Source organism: Episyrphus balteatus, chromosome 2 (assembly GCF_945859705.1).
Source record: "Episyrphus balteatus chromosome 2, idEpiBalt1.1, whole genome shotgun sequence".
Taxonomy (NCBI): Eukaryota; Metazoa; Arthropoda; class Insecta; order Diptera; family Syrphidae; genus Episyrphus; species Episyrphus balteatus.
The window spans coordinates 130,792,723-130,808,489 of NC_079135.1; the positions used below are offsets into that span (position 1 = coordinate 130,792,723).

Sequence of the window (15,767 nt, forward strand, 5' to 3'; positions counted from 1 at the left end):
TGTATTTTTTTTTTGTATTACTGAAGATTTAGATGGGCGGTATGAGTTATCATTTGTGTGTGCAGTTGTAGTGTGGAATTCCTTATGTGGATTAGAAGCATTCAGTGTGGAGAGAAAATGGATGTGTTCGACAGAGTGGTTGTGTTTTAATGGACTGTGGTTTAAATTTTGGTTAAAAATATCACATTTGTGATCGCCAACAGGCATCACATACTAGCTGTGTTCCTTTGGCCTTAAGTATCTACTGCTAAGTACTTCTGTTTGTGTTCAACTCCATTTCTTTTATAGAAAAAATGTCTTTGAATGGATTCCGAAGTACTAAAAAGTACTTTGCTGAGCCCAAAGGAACACAGCCACTAATAGCCATTTCACACCGAATCAAAACTGGGGTTTCGCTAAAACAAAGTAAAAAAAAACACATCTAATGTCGAATTCCTTTAAAAAATATACATTTTTGTTTGGTTTTCGCAAAACACAAGTTTTCGATAAAACCACTCAACACATGAATAATGAAGCAATTCAGCTCTAGATTTAGGTGTACTAAAATTCATTAGCGTGTACTAAAAATATCATTGGCGTTCTCTTTCTTCAAGAAGAGAAAGAACCAAGAGTACATTTTCAGATGGAGAAGATCCAACTAAAAATGTTGCTACTATAACGACCCTAAGAAGTTTTTTGTTACTTTTATAAGGCTACCACAAAATACTTATAGTGCTATTCAATCTTAGAGGATATAACATATATGGAGTGCTTGTGCTGTTAGTTCCTTGAAGCTTTTATAGAGGGCTGTAGTTTCTTGAAGTTTTTCGATGGGTCGATGCCTCCATTTTATTTTCATTTGATGGCTGTCATCAACAAGCGTATTTATTTACAGCTGCGCCGGTTCCACTCTCATTGAAAAACGAAGGCAGCGACCCCTATCCATGCATATGGCGTTACAATGTATTAGGTAAAGGAACAAGCACTCCATATATTATATCCTCTAAGTATTCAATACAATATAATGTTGCATAGTATTTGCAAAATTAACTTGACTTTATTTTTAATTGAACAAATTTTATAAGTTCAGATTGACATTTAACAAACAGCTGTTTGTTTTCCACGTTTACGCAAAAATTTCTTTTGGGGACATAAGGACATATAAGGACATTAAAAGAGACTCCAAAGAATATTCTTAGAAAAATCATGCCAGCTTTTACTGTTGATTTCTTACCATTGGAGTATCCCGACTAACAATTATGCTTCTATAAAGCTTTACAGGTGCTATAGTTGCTTCTGTAAAGCTTTAGAGAAGCAAAATTGTTTGTAGGGTATAGCAGATGCAAATAGCACTTTGATTTACAAATTCAGAAGCAAAGTTGTTAGTTGGATACTTTGCTTCTATAAGCTTTACTGGAGCTACAGTACTATCTGTAAAGTTTTATTGAATCAAAGTCGTTAGTTAGGTATCTTGGGCAGTTGGCAAGATAAACAAGATAGAGCTTAAAAAAAAAAAAACAATCCTTAAGCATTGATGACATATAGGCAAATAAATATGTAAATTGGTTGATGTTTGGTTTAAGCCAGAACTATAATTGTCGGATTCGTCGGATGAAACGGAGGGGAACAGCGCTCGCAACCGCACTCGACGGATGAAAACTTATCGAAAATACAAAGAAAACAACAACAATTGACAGTAGCTTCCGACTCCATCCGCCAATTATGGTTCTGGCTTTAGGCTTCTGGATGACTTCGGTTTTGCGATGATTTAAGAAAACGCTTTCTTTGGTATGGCTTTACCAGTGGTTCCACTTGACTTCAACTGAAGTAGATATACCTACTTCTTAAAAAAAAAAAAAAAAAAAAAAAAAAATCTACTTCCTACTTCGCACCATCACCAAATTATCGAAATCTACTTCATTTTGAAAATTTCTGTTTCAATATAATCTACTGCAATTAAACTTTTAGCTTTACTTCTTAAAAAAAAAAAACAAATATTTGACTATATAAAATAATGCATAGACATATATTTAATACATAAAATATGGAGTTTGGAAGGATTCAAATGTTTGGTTTTAGTTGTTTTTCTAATCAAATTATTTAATTAAAACAAATTCAACTGAATTATTTTTTTTTTTTAAAGGCCAATTTTTCAATAGTCAGTTAAACAGTCAGTTAGTACTTATTCCTAAGGATAGAGAAAAAATCAATTTTTCAAAAGGCAGATATAGCTTATTCCTAAGAATAAAACTATCTGCTTCTTTCAGAGACGAATAAAAATTAATTTAATTTAATCGAATTAGATTTAAATCTACTTCGATTTTTCTAAATCGACCTCCATTTTAATGATAAAACTTTTTTTTGATCTTGATCACTTAATTTTGTGAATGAATAGTGGAGCTCAAAAAATGGCAATATTAGGGGAAATGGCAATATTAGGCCAAACAGTTCTGATTTTGATGATCTCTTTTTTCCAAAAATTGCCGCTGTTGTCGTTTTGATTTTTTAAATTTAATTGAAGATTTTTGTGAACAAAATAGAGATAGAGAGTGAACAAAATAGTGATAGAGAGTTACTATAGAATAATTTTTTTCTGAGAATATACCCAAGAATAACCCCCTAAAATGCCATTATATAATTCCGGCTTCCGGGTCACCATGTACATATGTATATCGATACATTTCGTATGAAAATTTAATTTTGGTTATCTTGACTTAAACGACATTCACTTTTCAGCGTCTTACGGAGGGTCATTGACATTTACATTTGAAATGTGTTTTTGTTTTAATGTCAACTCAATTATTCGTAAAAACCAGCTTTGCTGAAATGAGTTGAATGAGCATTTTTTTTTTTACAATTTTAAGCCTTAAACGCAAGGCCTCACGGAGTATACTAGAGTGTAAGACGGACCATAGGTGTATACAGGATTTCTTCTTGAAAGGGGGTCATGTCAATTTTTTTTTACAAAAGTTTTGATATAGTAGGCATAAACTTGAAAATGTGATTTTTGAATTGAAAATATTAAAGTTTGTTCGTTTTGCATTTCGAATTGAACAGTTCCGAAGAGTTCAGGAATAGCCAAACAAAAACGTTGTGCGATTCGTTTGCTTTTGTTTAGGGTTTAGCCTTAAGTCTGACCAATTAAGAATTAATCCTGTCCTTAAAGTACAGTGAAGTGTATAGGGATAGGATTTTCATGCACTTAAAAACGAAAAATATGCGCTTAAAATATGCACTTCAAATATGCATTTAAGGCCGGCCGCATGAATTTGTAAAATAGCAATATTTCTTTAAAATTATAAAAGGATTTTACGTAACTTTTATGAAATTAATATACGAAACCATTTCCGAGTTCAAAGATGTAACTTTTTTAAAATATTGGGGTAAAAAAAATAAATAAAATTACCGAAAATTTACTCTTAAATAATCCAATTTATCATTTGATCGTGTTTTTTATGAGTTTGGACAACGTTGGTTTGTCAGTTTTGCACAGCATTTTGCTTACGTTTTTGACTATTTTCCAATTGAATTTCAGTAACTTTTAGTCAAAAATTTCAAGTGTGTAATTTTGTTATTTTTGCCAATTTTCGGGAAAATATTCACGAAAAACATGCATTTATTTCCAAAATATGTCCAAATATGCAAAAAAAAATGCAAATAAATGCAAAATATGCAAAAATATGCACTAACAATTGATTGCCAATTTAAAGGAAATCTCCTGATTCGTACACATAATTCTTTGCCATGCTTTCAAGGTGCTCCTAAAAAACATGCATTTGCATGGAAACGCGTTCCCTAGCAATGTACAAGTCCTTCGATTCAATAATTTGCCTTTAAACAACTCTGCATTGTTTTCCGCTAGTCCAGAATTATTTTACAAGTTAAAATAAGAATCAATTTTTATTTAATAACACTAGTAACTTTCGAATTAATTGTCTTCCTAACCTCAGGCAAACGAATAGCAAAGTTTTGCAAAAAAAATTGCATTTGAAAATTCAATTTTTTTAAAATTTTTTTTTAATATTGTACGCGAATTTGTATTTCCTTTAGGACGAGGGGGTTACAGGATTCAAATACCTCTGTCAAAATAGGAAAGACAAAATAATATTTTGGGCGTAGCAGAAGATATTTAACAAAATTATGCTAGTTTTAGGGTAGATATCTTTTCGAAATTTCAAACGGCAATACTAATTAAAGAAATGCTTTAGATCACTTACTAAGGATCATACAATATTCGGCTCTGATTTCGTCAGCTTTCAGGTATTTATCAGCGGTTTAAAATATAAAACATATTCAGTTATATTTATAAGATTTTCTTAAATTGATTTTCGAAGGTTATTTTAAGTGACCTAAGCTAAGACAAGGTTGCTTAATTCTTATCTATTATCGGTTTAGTCATACAAAACTCTACAAGCTAAACTACAGCTAAACTTGTAGCCTATAAATGCCTTATATTATCGAACGAATCAAAATAATCCTAATCCAGCATAGCGGTCGCTAAAAATATGACCACATCCCCAAATATGGGAAAATAGTTAGTTTGAATACCGAAAAATGTTTTCACTTTTCATTTTCGTTCATGTTCTAAAACTTTGACATTTTGAAAATCATCTTACTCAAAAAACAATTTCTTGTTTAAGTTTTGAATTCCCTGTATACGCCGTTGAGACGGGCATATTTATAACAGTCGGCCTTCAATGTTTTAAAATTAGGTGAGAAAAATTGCCGCTACCTCTTGGTCAAATTATTGTATCCTAATTAAATTGACTTTGATTTGAGTTTTTGAACATAGACTTCAGCTTGACCTTTTAAGATAATAAAAAAAAATAAAACTTCATAAAATTTTGAATTCAATTTTTTTTTTTTTAGTATATTTTTCATTACAATCTAATATAAAACAGATCTCTCATTAATCATAATTAATAATATTAATTACAATTATTATAAAAAAAAATTAAAAAATAAAATTAAAAACAAAATCACCAGAAAAGGAAGATCTAAGGTTACAAGTGCATGCGTGTAGTATGTAATTTTACAATTCTTTTTTTTTTTTAATTTTTTTTTTTCTTTTTAAATAAATTCACAATTAATTCTTAAGCGTAGGCCACCATGTGTTGCACAAACGTTTTCAATTAATTTTTTAAAAATTTTCCGAATTTTTTTTTTTGTTTCGTTTATAATAATACTCATTATTTCATCACAATTTTCCGTTAACATTTTTTTTTTCTTTTTAAATAAAATTTTAAAATTTCTTGCACAACAATTTAAAAATAAAAAAAATCGCAAAAATCAAAAACTTAATATAATTATACAATTGGTGTAGTTTTTTTTGGAAAAAAAAACTTTAATATTTATAATTTTTTCATAAATGCAATCGGGAAATTTTAAAAAATTAAAACATAAAAAAAACAGAAGAACGTTTTTTTCTTAAAAATAAAAATCTGAGTTTAGGAAGAAAACAAAATTAAAAGCAAACTAAATTAAAAAAAAAAAATAAAATATTTTTATATATAGTTTTTTTTTTAGTTTTAGTTTTTTTATTTATTTATTTTATATTTTAAGCGAGACTTGGGATAGTTCGCAGATAAAGCCTAAAGATTCCTGATTTCGGTTTTGTCTTTCATTTTTCATTGAAATCCAAAGATATGACTCTTTCCTATTAAATATAATTTACAAATACAAATACAAATATATACATAGATAGATTTATATATATATTTATTTATGTGTGTATACAATTTTATGTACAGTGGACTTAGTTGCGTTTTTTTTCAGGGTTATAATATTTATTTAACTCTATTTTTTTTGTTTTTTTATATAAAATCCTTAAAATATTTAACAACATTATTTATGGTACTTAGAGTTTATGGCTACATGCTCCACATGGCATAAGAGACCTTGTCCTTTACTTAAGAATAGCTATCAGTTTTTTAGGGGAGAAGGAGTTTTTCAAACTCGTCCCCTTTTTTTTTTTTGTTTTTTGTGATTGGACTTATCTAGGAATTGTAAGCGTTTACGTTTGATGAAAGTCTTGGAGCCGTTGGCGGTTGGCATTCGTTTTCGTCATCGTCACAAATGCTCTCCGGTGCTGACCACCGCCGTTTGCGAGATAAGGAAGCGTCGACTGGCTGTTGTTGCGTTTCAGCGGTGTTGTTGTTGGGAGGCGAACGATGGGGTTCGGGATAGTATGAGGATTGATTGGATGGTGGGCGGGATTTTTGCACTGGGGCGGAATGGGATTGTGGTGGGGGTGGCGGTGGTTGGAGGGGGGGAGGAATTCTCGATGTCACCTCGCCGGTGTGACCCAAAAGCCGATGATAAGGATGATGAAGATGAAGTGGAGGCTGATAAAATTCATGGTGCCTGGAGATCGTGTTTTCATAAGCAGCTTGTGCTGCTGCTGCTTCCTCGTAAGGATTGTGAGCTAGGGAATTGGGTATGTAGGTTGGTACACCCATACTAGCAAGTCGATTGCTGCCTACATTTGTTAGGGGAATTGTGTTTTCAGTTACTGTTGGTGCTGTTGGTGGTGGCAATTTTCTGGACAGATTTTGTGGAAGCGATATTTGTTCGCTTTTGTCAAAATTTTGGGACGGAGCTTGTTGATTATTTATATTATTATTATTATTGCAATGACTCTGATGGTGTTTGTCCTGGTTGCTTTGTGGAAGAGGCTGCTGTTGCTGTTCTTTCGATATCAACGAAATGCATATATCACCAACTTGTAGTCGCTGACATTTTAATCCGAAAGATTTGAGTGTTAATTCGGGATTGCATGAGGCCCATCCTTGTCCGTAAACGAAAAATGGATGCTCTTGCGTTACTTCAACGTCAGCCTGAAAATAGATAAAACAAAATTGATTATTTAAAAGAAAATTAAATGTTTAAACAAATTATAAAATAACAATATGAAAAATCCTACTCTTTTTGGAAAAGGGAGCCCCAATGAGGCCCAGAGCTCAGATGCGTTTTTTTTTTTGATTCTACACGTTAATTCACTGACAAATTTAATCACTCCTTCTGTGAAGCTGCAGGAAAAAAGGATTGAAGTCCTCCAAAACATCGCAGCGTTACCGCACGATCAATAGATTGACGCAGCGTCAATCTATTGACGCACTTGCCTAAGCCTCATCAACAAACGGCCAGTTGCACATTTAAACCATGGTTCAACAACTTTTTTCTTCTGAAATTTGGCCCTAGTTCAAAGTTTTTTTGTGATAAAACAATAAAGTTCATGCTTAAACCAGGTTTAAACCACATCTAATTCACTGAATTCACTGAGTACTGTCTAGATTTCAATTCACCAGAGCCCGAATTAAATGTAAAGTAGCGACCTTAGTGACGCCTAGGCAATTTTTAGAACTAGGCGCGCCTAGTTCTAAAAATTGTTAATTCATAGAATGGAAAACCGATTTGTCAGCTGAAACTACTTGACTTTTAATTAAAATTTGACCACCGGGAGCGCATTTATATCCATCTTGATGTATTTAGTTCCCTATTCGTGCTCAGCCATGAAGTTGTCGTTGTTGTTATTAGTCACGGGATTTTCATAACATTTTTATATTTTTCTCGTTTCGACCATTGGTGAAAATGAGAAACTTGAAATGTCATAACAACAACAAACGTCAAAAAAGTTTTTAAAACTGTATCACCATGAAATTCAAATGAAATAAAATGCCGAGACCTAGAGATAAGTTGGATGAATATTGTCCATAAAAAAAGACAAAATTAATTTCAGAGGTGAAAATGATTCCATTAGTTTTTTCTCTTTTCATATATTCACCACGAAGTAAAATATTTTCCCTCTACTATTTTTGAAGTTATACTTCTATTCTGGTGATAGGGAAGTAAGCGAATCTGTCAAACTCAAATGACAGCTCTCACTTTGAAGAACATGACAGTTACAAAATTTAAATTTAACATTTTTTGTTTTTAATTGATTTTCGTATGAATTTATTAGCTAAAAAGTTGCTGACTGTTCAAAGACTCTTTTTTATAGCGATCTTAGCACCAATCTAGTTCTCATAATTGTTTTATTTTTATGGTATGAACCTACTTGGTGAATTTTTGTGAGTGACTAGTATAAATATTTACAAAACGACACTACTAGCAGAGTTATAATTTTGTTGATTGATAAATAATAATAGGTACAATATTAAAACCATGTGTTTAAAAACAAGAAAACTCACCTTTGAGCGATTCTTATCATAGCTAAACGTAATTATCACACTGCTTTGTGTTGCACTAATTTTCACCACAGTAGATTCTGCCAACTGATGAAATGCGCTTTTTTCCGCCGATTGTATAAAATCTTCAGTTCTCATATCTTCCACTCTTCGCAGGGCACCATTTGCCAGTTCGATGTAGGCGCCTTTAGTAAAATTACTCGTGGAACTGTTACTATTCGATCTATGGAGAAAAGTTAAAATTCATAAGAATGTGGTGAATTCCAATAAAAATGTTTTAAACGTAATTCATAGATTGTTTTTTGACAGATATGAGGTGAATATAGATTGTAAAACTCTTGAGATCAAATTTCACCAAAATGTTTACAAAAGTGACAAAAGCTTTAAGATCCTCTAACATGAAACTCACCTTACTACAGCAGCCGTTATTGGTGATCTTCGTTTTGTCGAATCTCTATCAGATGGCGCTGGCCTAGTTAGAATTCTATGCTTGAGAGAGCCCTCCTTCCCACTGGGAACTTTAAATCCACTCACAGATTCTGGTGCAGCTGGCGAAGTATTAACTTTGCCATTTAAATAAGTGCCATTCATGTTGCTAATGTCCTTCGAATTGCTTGGTGGATAGGAGGAATTACGTTCTAAAGGACTGGAAGGCTTTGTTGCAACAACACCTATGCCATTATTATTATTGTTGTTGTTTAAAAGCACTTGTGAAGTTGTTGTTGTTCGTAGTAGGCCAGCACTTGGTGGAGGCACAACATTAGTTGGGACACTAGATTGATAGACTCCTGCAGCCTGGAGATAGGGTGAGAAAGCTTCATGCTGGCCACCCATATAAGTTGGGCAGGGTCTTAAGGTGTTGTGGTGAACAAGTGCATGATGTCCCGGGAAGAGAGCTGATGTCCTAAAAAATTGAAAGAAAGAAATCTGTCAGAAAATTGATGTTACTCAGTTTGTATTAGAACTCACCCATAGAGGGCTCTACTGGCATACATATGAGGATAATTATACTGGTAAGCTGCAGCACATGCGGCTGCCGCAACTGCAGCATTATTACTTGTTACAGCTAATGACTGAGCTGTAAATGGCATCTTTTGTGGATACATCTCCGATGATGTAGCTGACTTTCGACTGCAATCGCTTCCTTCCGAAGATGATGGCGAGACCTGAGAGACATCTGGCGGAATTGAACTTGGTGGTGTTCTACAATTATTATTGTTGTTGTTGTGATTCATCAAATTGATGTTATTGGTTGTGACTAAATTTACAGGCCCAGACTGTTCATTTGAGTATTTTGCTCGAGGCAATGCAACCGAGGTGGATTTATTCACATGGTTGCTGTTATTGTTGTTGCTTAATTTACTACTACCGTTATTACTATTTTTATCACTTGCCGAAACATTGTTGTTGTTGTTATTGTTGTTATTGTTGTTATTCAAACAATTGTTGTTGCTCGTGTGGTTGTAACCTTTGCTAAGATTAGTTGCAGCAACTTTTGTTGAACGCAAATGTAATGGAATGGCATTGCTGGTGTAGCTATTGTTGTTATTGAGATGGCTGCTATTGTTATTGTTGTTGGTGGTATTTACATTATTATTATTGTTGTTATTGTTATTAAAACGTGGTTGTTTGGGATGTGGCCGAGCAAATTCTGCCGATGACATATTATTGCTGGAGCAAATACCGTCTTGACCTTGAAAATTTGTCGCTTTTGAGCGTGGAGATCTATTTCGTGGTGAATTTGGCTGCTCCTGTGGTGAACACGTCTTGGACGATAGGGCTAACGGAGTAGGCAGTATATTGGCAGAGGCGGTGGCTGCTAATGTTGGTGGCCTTGGTGGTGGCAGGAAGAGATCACTACCGCCACCGTTTCCCAAATGTGAATTAGAAATATGACTATTTGCGGCAGAAACACTAATATTATTATATATTGAGCTTATATATTGATGCTCAAGTCCAGGTTCCGATTTGATTGAGGACTGGTGATGATGCAGGAGTTGGTGGTGATGGTGGTGCGATGGAATCACGGCTGCAGCTGCTGCTGCAGCTGAACCAGCGGCTGCGGCGGCTGCAGCAATTGCAAAAGGATTATGATGAGCATATGGATGTGCGGCCGCAGCAGATGCAGGTCCAAAACTCTCAACAGCTGATGACATGGAAGTGCAGGATTATTTTGAAAATTTATTTTTCTTCTCTCGTTTTTTTTTACAGAGAATTTATCTTTTTTTTTTAGTTGTTTTTGTTATAGGTCCTGTAGCAGTAGTTTGATTATATAATTATTCATTGATTACTCAATTTTTGATAAGACAATCTGTAAATAAAGAAGGAAACAAAAATTTTGGGTTAATAAAAATGGTAAGTTTTGTTAACAACTTAATAAAGGATACAAATTTCCTGTCTATTGTCTACAATACTTTACTGATTATAATAAAACTCAGTGCTGCTGTGAATTACTGTTTGGAGATAGACTATTTTTCAGATCAAAAAAGAACGACTGTTCTTCGAATAAAAATAACAAACTGGGTGGTAGTGTACAGCACAGGCCTTAGGAATTTCTAATAAGAGTTGATTAGAAAGCTACCTTTCAAACCCTTCAATAAAAATGGAAGTGGAAAGGTTTAAGTCCGAAATATAGCGGACTCCCAATTGAGAAATAAGGCCGAAAGTAGGAAAAGTAAGAATGAAAGCGGAGGCCGGGCATAACGCACAGGAAAATAACAAAAATTATATTTAATTGCAAAGGCCCAAATTCATAAAGGATATCAATTTAGGATATCCCTCCCATCTAGGCAAAAGTTTTAAATACAAATTTTGCCATCATATTCATTGAATTAAATAAGTTTAATGAATGATAAAAATAAGGCATGAAAATATCAAACTGTCTGCAGGAGATTTTCTATTCAAGAAGGAGAATACATCTTATGAAACTTTATTTTTTTTTTGTAAAATTGAGAAAAAAAATTAAGTTTTGATGAGTTTGATAAAATAAAACCCGAAAATCATGCGACTACAAATTTTATAGACCTACTAAATATGAACCATGGCTGATTATCCAAAGGCTTATTTCAAATGGCGCCCAACAATCTTGATTAAGTGTTTCATGCTCTACCACTAAGGCCATGTGTGAATTGGGTAAAATTTTCAGCCGCGGATACATAAAATAAATCTTGGGTGAAAAGAAGCTGTGCGAATTGGGATAAATGGAATCAAATTTTGCGTTCTGTAAAAACGTTAATTGATTTGGATGTAATTGGCATACATGAATGTTATTGGTACAATTGAAAAGCTTGAAACAAAAATTTTAAGTCAATGCTAAAACTTGAAAATCAGTTTACTTAATAAAGATCAAATCCACATAAATGAGATACATATGTGAAAAAAAGACTGCAATTAAAACAGAGAGTATCTAGAAAATTCAACATTTAAACAATTTCTTGACAGATTGAGCTAATAGGTACTATTGCTAATAATAAGGTCGAATTTTGAAACTCGACGTTAATTCGCTCGGCGTTATTTCAAATTTTGAAAAAATTGACCTTGATTTTTCGTCTTCACGTATGACTGCGAATTCGTGCAAAATAATTTTCAAAATGGTTTTCAAGACATTTAAGGTGAAGTTTTCCGCAGAATAACGAGCTATTCACACCGTCACACTGTAGGCTATAAAACGCTATTTTAGCTGGAATTAATTATAGAAATTCTCGAAATAGTCTAAAAATGCAGTTAATGGTATTAAGATGATGTTGAATGATGTAATAATGATAATTTTATGGTGCAACAGACACTAAACATAAGAACAACAACAAAAATAAACGAAACATTATGTTAAATAAGGTTTTCCAATTTACAACAGATATTATTGGTAAAAAACAAAAAAAAAAGTTTTATGAAGTTTTAAAAGCATCAAATTCGAAAATGGTGTCATTAACGCAAACAAAAGTGGTTTTTACTTAATATGGAAGGTAAAATGTTAGTGCAAATAAAAAAAAAACGTTATTTGAAAACATTCAACTCGTTTTTTTGTCATCGTAAGTGGTTTTTTTTTTGAATATTTTGCTCACTATACTTTCAGAGTTAGAGCAAAAAAGTTTGCACTTGTAGGAAGTAGTTTTATATAAAACATAAAGCCATATAGTCTAGCTACTTTTTAAAATTGTTTCTAGAGTGTGCCTCCTCGTGCCTTTTTTAAAAGCTTAGGAACATTCGTTTTAAATGAAATTGGTGCAAGTAGCATACTTTACTTTAAAAATTTATAAACAAAAGTTCCATATAATAACAATATATAAGCAAATACTATATTTGGATACATTACTTATTGATAAACTAGCAAAATTTTCGCAATCGATCCGTTAAAACAAACTTAGTTAACGAACATCTGGATAGGGGAAAAAGTGGCCTTTTTTGTATTTTTTTCGAAAACTTGCTTTTCGATTGTGATTTTTATGTAGCCAATGAATGTTTTGACCTAAATTTTTATTGGGCAATTATAGCTCGTCCATTTATCTATCGAATAAGACTAAAATAGCAATATTGGAATAAGTTGACTTTTTAATTAACTCCTGCTAAAATAACGTTCTAGCCCACAGTGCGTCAGAACAGTTTTAGCCTTGATAAAGGAGTAAAATTTCACACTATTGGAATGGTCTTCCTATTCCTCAGACCATAAACTTTTTGAGTGAGGATGACAATTTTAAAATAAAAAATAATTGCTTTTTTGTTTAAAATAGGTCAAAAAAAAAGCAAACGCATCATTTATAAGAATTTTGTAGGTGGTTATTTCGATGCATTGTCGTTCATTCTGTTGTCCGTCAGTGAAACAACAAATATCCATTTTTTTCTTCGACCAGAAAAAATTAACAATGCTCTACCCCAAGGATCATTATTAGCACCCAGTACTTTATAATTTCAATGATCATCCAAGGACAATCCAAAAACTTTAATTTACGACCTCGCTTTAGCTACCAATCATCAAAGCATAGCATAAACTGAAGCATCTCTTAAATCGTCGATACTCCTGAGTACCTACTGAACTATGGCACAATAGACCTTCCCAAGAATAAATCTTTAAGTTTGAACCGAATGCGAAGAAACGAGTCATAAAATGAAAGCTTTGCTAAGAAAGTGGATCGGGATAGAGAACAGCAGTACAACATGTCTGTTTTCCGAGGCTTTTAAGTTAGAGATTGTTCACTGGAAAATAGTTCACCATATTTACGTAGATATTCACCACACGGCACTAAAACTTCGGATTTTTCTCAATCTATTTACACGAATTCTGTTGAGTTCTAGTAAATAAGTTAAAAACATCTCATTATCCTTCGTTTCATATTTACAGACTTGTTACAGACAAATCACAAAATACGGGTTCGAAAATAAAGTTAAAAAAATTTGCCAGAGGTCTTATTGTAAAACTACATAGCAATTTACCAATGTTTCTGTCAAAATCTCTTATCTAATAATTTTGTTATCACTGTCCAAATGCTAGCAGCTCGGCGTTATCAATTCATATTTGCTCACAATTTAAAAAAAAATTACCAAGCAGAATGTAAGTTTGACAGTTTTTCATTTTCACTTCAATTTTGACATAAGAAAAAAATTGGCTAATCACCTTTTAATAATTGTGGACAGTTTTTCTTCACTCTTGTCAAAAACTAACAATCTTTAAAACAAATTCTTTATTGGCATACACTATCTTTTATATCACAGTTAAATAAACTAAACACGTACAAAATATCACTCTATATCCGTCTATGTGTTATTTTCAAGATCACCGATCAGTTCAAAAATCAAAATCATACTAAACTATAAGGCATTCCCATAATTTTCGGTCAGCCTTAATAGCGCAGCAATAAAAACATCAAACAAAATATCAACCAAAAGAAAAAAAAAAAAGAAAACACTCAATATTAGTTCTCGGTTTTTAGAACATCTCATAAGGTAATCCATTCACTCAGATTGTATGGCTTTAGGGTTTTCCAGGACTTCTTCAATAAATTCTTTTTCTAAAAATTTGTACCTGCGAGTGCGTAGCCCCGTAGATGTACAAATGGTTGTTTGGTCATATGATAGCACTCCCACCCATGGCACCTTCATATTTCGGTTGAAAAAAAAACATACAGGCATAAAAATTGTAGGCAAATATAACAGAAACAACAACAATAAAAATAATACAAAACCCAGAAATTGAATATGTGTGAACAGGGAAGGACTTAAGTAAAAAAAAAAGGCTTGAAAGTTGTAAATGTTTAAAATGTTAATCGTTTTATTTTTTGGTTTAAGGATATTCAAAACTAGTTTCTTCATTTTATTTTTAAGGCGCTTCATTTTTTAAATTTTTTTTAACGGCCCTAATTTTAACTTCTTGATTGTTTCATAATATTCGAATTAATCATTTGTTTCCAAGCAATTTCAACCCTAAATTTACCTGTTTTAAGAAATGGGCCCCCTTAGAAAATGTTACCTACACACAAATTGTAAATCAAATCCACCCCTGAATAAAAGGATAGGCAGTATAAAACAACTCTCAACCAAAAAAAAAAAAAAAAAAAACATTAAAAATACTACAACAACTATTACACAGGTAGGCAATATTACTATACAACGATGATATGATAAAGGACACATTTCGTTATGGTTCATTGAATTTCCCACTATCCATCCTATCTATCTTTTTGTGTTTTATGATATTCCTTTTATTATTCGCTCTAGAATGAATAGAAGGTACCTGATGCACACACTTGAGTTTGAACAAAGGCTTCTATTGTGTCCTTAGGCACCATGCGCTCCATACTTTCAATAAATATACATAATATAATATCTCTACACTACATTCCAAAAAAAAATTTACTTATGTATATTTTGATGTTTTTATATTGTTTTTTTTTTTTTTTTTTTTTTTTTTTATTATTTGATTCTCTATAGTAAAATTGAAATATGATTTTTGGTGTAAAGATGATTAGCGAGAATTACAAAAATTTTAGGTATCTTCGTGATCGGTAGACGATGTCAATGAGTTTATACATTAAGCAGGTATAAAATAGAAAAAAAAAATTAAGTTCTTGGTATAAAATAAATATGTTTTGATTTTTGGATTTTCATTAAAATTTAAACACATTTGCTTATTTTATTGTTGTTTAGTAATGACAAATTGGTTCATTAACAAATTTTTCATTAATAAAATATTTAGCTATCAACATACATATGTTTTTATGTTTTATAGTTGGTATCGTTAAAGAGGGTTTGTCTGAAGGTTTATGGGTAAAATAGTGTCAAAGGTCATTAAAATGGAATTTCCATATTCCATAATTTTTAGATCATTCAAAATATAAGAGGTATACAAATATCCTGAATATTTACTAACAAAAAAAAAAACAGGCAATCAATTAGTAGATTGTTGAAATTAACTAAGGGTGTGAATAAGATTATTATTTAAGGAACTTTTTGAAAATATATAACCTTTTTTCAATGTTTTTCGGTTATGGGTTTTTCGTTTGTCGATGAGAACATTAAACTGCCGTTCTAAGACGTTTTGGGTATATTATAACCCTGAGATAACTTCTGTTATATTATTTTCAATAAAGTTTATTCATAGAACTAAGTCAA

At 32.1% G+C, this 15,767-nt stretch overlaps 1 protein-coding gene across 2 annotated transcripts in view; it reads right to left on the bottom strand.

Annotated features, from left to right (window-relative positions):
* Positions 1 to 5,327: 5,327 nt before the first annotated feature.
* LOC129908168 (putative uncharacterized protein DDB_G0289263) overlaps positions 5,328 to 15,767 on the bottom strand; it is a 73,816-nt gene continuing 63,376 nt past the window's right edge. For both annotated transcript variants that reach the window (XM_055984500.1, XM_055984501.1), the window contains 4 exons: positions 9,135 to 10,476; positions 8,575 to 9,069; positions 8,169 to 8,388; positions 5,328 to 6,815 (listed from right to left, as the gene is read on the bottom strand). In XM_055984500.1, coding sequence (XP_055840475.1) covers positions 5,976 to 6,815; positions 8,169 to 8,388; positions 8,575 to 9,069; positions 9,135 to 10,321 — 2,742 coding nt within the window. In that variant the 5' untranslated portion in view covers positions 10,322 to 10,476 and the 3' untranslated portion in view covers positions 5,328 to 5,975. The remainder of the gene's footprint in view (positions 6,816 to 8,168; positions 8,389 to 8,574; positions 9,070 to 9,134; positions 10,477 to 15,767) is intronic.